Here is a 5,058-nt window from a genome sequence, read left to right as displayed (position 1 = left end):
GAGCTGTTCAGGTCGGGAAGAGATAAAGACACTAGGATCAGGGCTCTGAGTCTGGGAAGAGGGGAGGAGTGGAGAGAAGGTGGTCTTAAAGGGCTAGTTGGACTCTTCATCATTGTACCACTCTGTGTTGTTTTATTTTGGTTATGTTTTGGGGGTTTAAGGTTATGTTTTAGTTGGTGTTGCATTAAATTATTTTCTGTGTTCTTCCCCAAGCCGAGTAGCCTGCTCTGTTTTGTCCTGGACCTGAAGCAGCAATTTAGCTCTCCCTGCCCTTTGGCAATTCTCAGGTCTTTGGTACATGAGGCTAATCGTGGTCTTTTGTCCCCTGATGGGCCTAAACCAAGACAAAAATAAAATTACTAGACTACTGAATAAATTACTAGGACAATAACCTGCAAATGCTGAGATGCAGTAATGAGCAATAACACCTCATAAAAACAAGTTTTAATATTAACAACTCCATTTCACATGATGGCACATTAATCTTTCTCTTTGCAAAGTCAAGTCCTGTTCACAAACACTGTTCACAAATATGGGTTTATTCTTCTTCATTCTTCTGCACTGACTGCACGGCTTCTGCTTTAACCCTATTTCGCTTTCTTTTTCTTCTCTTCTTCTTTTCAGCAGAAGGCTCCTGACCTTCCTGTGTTTTCTTCTTTTTTTTCTTCAGACAGCTGAGAGGATTAGGGCCACCTGCCCTTTTACGTTTTCTTCTCTGTTCACTTTCTTGCTTTACTAGTCCTTCTTTTTCTTTAAGCTGCAGTATACTTTGTTTTTGGTGCTCTGGAACAAGCTGATTTGTTTGCAACTTCTGAACAAATGCCAAAGATTTAGGAGAAGGTTTGTCTAGCACCATAGTGTTCTGAATAATAAAGAGGAGAGGAACGCCAGCCTTCTTTTTCACTTTGTTTGCTAAATCCTGATCCTGTAAAATTAAATACTTTAGTCAATATTTTAGGATTAAATGATATTTGCAATTCAAATGCACCTACTTTTAATTCAAAGCTACGAAGATAAATTACATTATGAAAAAGATAAGAAACTTAATCTAGCAGATATACGTGGTAGTGCCTTTCAGAGCAATTTAAATTTCAATTTCTTTCCTTCTGGTTAGCTATACTTCTGATGGAAAATTGATTAACATTTCCCCTTTTTAACACCTATATAAGCATACATGTTTTTCCTGAGGAAAACAATCCCAGTTTATTGGTATGTAGTACACCACAAGAAGTTACACAACGTCTTTTATAACAAGTCATATTAAACTCTTTGTATATTAAGCATAAAGAATTCTACTGTAAACCACTTGATATATATTTTATGTAATATATACACACAGTCCCAACAACAGAGCTAAGAAAAAACCCAGTGTTTCTTATTTGTAAACAAGTTCTACTCTTCTTCTTTAGTTAAAGCCTCCAAAATGTCCTAAAGTTGAAGTTCTGTGGTAGTTTTTTCAGACCATCGTGCAAACAGTCCAGGGCTAGGGATGAACACACACATGCAATATTTAAATTACCAGCCGTCAGTTGTTTTCGTACTTGTCAACAGGTAGTCAGTATGTTTTCTACACTTTCTGATAAACTAAGCAATATCTTTCTAGGCTAAAAAAAAAAAATCTAGTTGTTCCAAGTAAGACAAAAGGTACCCTACTTTATAAGTACCAAATAACGTTTACGAGCAAGGCTTTACAAGATTAATTCCCACATGCTACTGAAAAATCTCATAATCAATGTTTCTGTAGGTTTCCTTATCCTAAGGTATCAAAGGATCACTTCAAATGAAATGGAGTTATGATTCCCATGAGCATTTACCTGTGTGGCAATAAAGAAGTGATGAGGGTTGCCTTCTTCAATCATGGAAAGCAAACAGACCGAACCACTCACAGGATCCTTGTGGTGAGAACAGTTTCGAACTTGAAATCTTTGGGCAATTAATTTTGCCCCATACAGTGCTTTTCCCAGTGCCTCCAGTTCTTTCAGAACACATCTGAAACCCAAGAGATTGATGATTTCTAATGAAGAAAATAACTGCATATTTTTTATAACAGCAACAGGTTCATGTGAATTAATTAGGAATGAGCAATGCCCAGTTGTCAGGCTCTGTGATTTTTAAATGGCACACAGCAATCTGAAACAGTAGCACACTTGAACACATCAGCAACATTTCCTTGGTTCCAAATAAGATTAACCAGTAACAACGTGTTCAGGTATCATCTAGCATATGAACAAATATATACAAATATATAACAAAGAAAATTGCTCTACTTAGCACAAACTGATTAATCGCTGCATGGAAGTGAATTTCTGTACCAGTGTCCATCACCCTGCCTCAAACTTGCTATCAGAATCCTACTGACTCAAGCAGAAGAAAAAAGATTGTCCATATGATTAAAAACCTGGATGTTTATGGCTCCACAACATTCCAACCAGAGAATAAAAAGTAAATCTAAAATCATAGAATCATAGAACGGTAGGGGTTGGAAGAGACCTTTAGAGGTCATGAGATGAAGCCTAACTTATTCCAGCCACCACGTCTTACAATTAAATCTGGGCTGTGGTAGGAATGTAAGGCCTTGAAATACAGCTTCAGGGACATGATAGCAACTATTTCTCTTTCCAGAGAAGAAAGTTCAGCCTTTGAGGATGGTCTTTATAGAGACCCGAGGCTCTTCTTTTTGCAAAGACTCTCACAGTGAGCCAGCTTGTTTCCTCAGGGAAACATTGGTCATGTCATTGAGGTGCTGCATTACCAACTTAGCATTCTCACAGCAGAGAACACAAGTTCATTCAGAGAATTACAGAATCTTAAGGGTTGGAAGAGACCTTGAAAGATCATCTAGTCCAAGCTCCCTGCCAGAGAAGGACTACCTAGACTAGATCACACAGGAACTCATTCAGGTGGGTTTTGAAGTGAAAACAGGTTAAAAAGAGCAATAGATATTGCTGAAAGAAGGAAGCAAAAAGTGACATTTTGAAATATGGTTTGTATCAAAGTGATTCTCAAACCTTTCACAGCTAAGGTCATGACTCCATACTTCCTACTGTCTATAAGTATGGGCCAGTTCTGTATGCTTTGCAAGATGGTTGTTATTTTTGTAGCCTAGGGTACACATCTTCCTGACATTTTCAACACCTGCCTCCATGATGGGCAGTTGCCTATACTGTCATTACAGAAATTCAAGTAAGAGAGAGTTTATCATACACAAAGTCAAGTGAAAACAAAGGTAACTTCAAGGCAATTTAGGTATTTAGCATACATGCTTTCTTCCACACCTTTGTCTGGCACATCCTTTTCCTCCTTTGAGAACAGACACTTTGGAAAGAACCTTTACTGGCAAGCTGAGACTCCAGAAAAGCAGTAATTCGCTCCTGGCCCAAGACAGCCAAGTTGGGCTCAGTTTTCTCAGTTCACCAAGACGCCGGGAGTGCGAAGCGTCTGGCCCGGCCGTCTCTCACACACTAGTGTTACCCCTCGCCTTATCTCACCCCTCAACAGTTTCTCCCATCCTCGGAAAGGCAGCTTGTACCGAGGGATGCCCCTACCCTTCTCCACAACAGCCCCAGTGACCATCCAGTCGTCACGGCGCGGGACCACGGGCCGCCGCAGCCCCTGCCCGACTCCCGCGCACATGCGCACTCCGGCTCACCCCCGCCCGGCTCGGGACCCCCCGGGCATGCGCACGGCGGCCTCCTCCCGCTCCCGCCGCAGGCTGCAGCGTCCCCCCACAACCCCGTGCCCGTGCCCGGCAGCCGCCGCCGTACCGCGTGGTGCAGAGCTGCGTGGCGCCGGCCAGGTACCCGGGCAGCTGCTCCCGGATCTGGATCTTGTTGCGGAGCGCGGCCTGGCAGAAAGTGCCGTCCAGCAGCACCTGGAAAGGCTCGCGGAAGTGGAAGTTGTGCCGGTAGAAGCCCATGTTCTTCTTGGCATGCTTCTGCCGCGTGAGCTTCATGCTGCCGCCGGCGCCCGGCCTCCCTCCGGCCTCCCCCCCGCGCGGCGGCTCCTCCGGAAGCCGTGCCGGGCCCTTCCGCCGCCGCCCGCCCCCGAGGCCCGGCGCTTCGGGCCTGTGATGGGGTTTCCTTGCCCAGCCGCGGTTTCACTCAGATGGCCTGAGAACTAGTACCTTGCTCCGTGTTTGCTCCTGCCGTTCGTTAACATCAGAATCACGTTTTTATGTTGTTTTTTTTGTTTGTTTGCTGTAGTGATTAAATTACATTTGCTGCCCCAGAGGCTGTAGTTTAACGATACATCGGCGTCCTTTCCCTGGGAAGCCTTACTCAGTGCCTGCTTCTTGGCTTGCCTGTACTGGCTCCATCGGCGTCTGCTCCGTGTGCACAAAATGGAAGTTGAGAAGCCTGTGCTCTCCATTTCAATACCACAAACAGAAAATACAGTTTCACTGTGGCACTCAGAAAGCTACATTGCGCCTACTCCTCCAACAGAAAACCTGAGCACACCAGACATTCAGCAGTTAGGAAGCTGAACTTAATGCTTGTATTTTAGGCAGGCAAAGAGATGTGCTATCATAACACCATCAAAATGATAATTGGAGACATCTGTCTTGCTATGCAGGTGCAACAGGAGACACCTTTCTGCCAGAGACAACTCTATCACAAACAAGAAAATTGCAGGTACCAGTTAGCTGTATTCAGTCAGACTGTTCTAATGTCATTTAAGCAAATTCCCACCTGTCATATTGGTCCTTTTACTATAGAGGAGATGAGGAAAACATCTGCTTCCAAGCAGGTTAGTGTTGTGAGAAACTAAAAAGGAATGCATTTAATTTCTATTCTAGAAATTAAAATGTTTAAATGGGAAGATAGTTTATAAAGTACTTATAGGATGAAAAGTACAAAAAACAGGTGATTGAGAGTATTTTCCATGGGATCTGACAGTATTTTTCTGTCATTAAATCCTTCTTTCCAGCTGTCTTCGGGGGAGAGTTGCGTGTGCTCATGAGTACAATGGACATACATGGATACATGCCTTACTGTATGAGCTAAGAGATGTGTTGAATTCATTGGTCTTTATTAAACTTTAGTCTTGTGGCCAACATAT

The 5,058-nt window shown here is 43.1% G+C and overlaps 1 protein-coding gene across 1 annotated transcript; it reads right to left on the bottom strand.

Annotated features, from left to right (window-relative positions):
• Positions 1-429: 429 nt before the first annotated feature.
• UTP23 (UTP23 small subunit processome component) lies at positions 430-4,018 on the bottom strand. The gene is made up of 3 exons (XM_061995649.1): positions 3,765-4,018; positions 1,815-1,989; positions 430-925 (listed from the first exon to the last, which is right to left on the bottom strand). Exons 1-3 carry the CDS (start codon positions 3,950-3,952, stop codon positions 539-541), a joined length of 750 nt encoding a protein of 249 aa, XP_061851633.1. The 5' UTR covers positions 3,953-4,018; the 3' UTR covers positions 430-538.
• Between the last annotated feature and the right edge of the window lie 1,040 nt (positions 4,019-5,058).

The sequence above is a fragment of the Colius striatus genome, chromosome 4 (genome assembly GCF_028858725.1).
Source record: "Colius striatus isolate bColStr4 chromosome 4, bColStr4.1.hap1, whole genome shotgun sequence".
NCBI classification, from domain to species: domain Eukaryota; kingdom Metazoa; phylum Chordata; class Aves; order Coliiformes; family Coliidae; genus Colius; species Colius striatus.
This window is presented reverse-complemented; position numbering and strand designations above follow the sequence as displayed.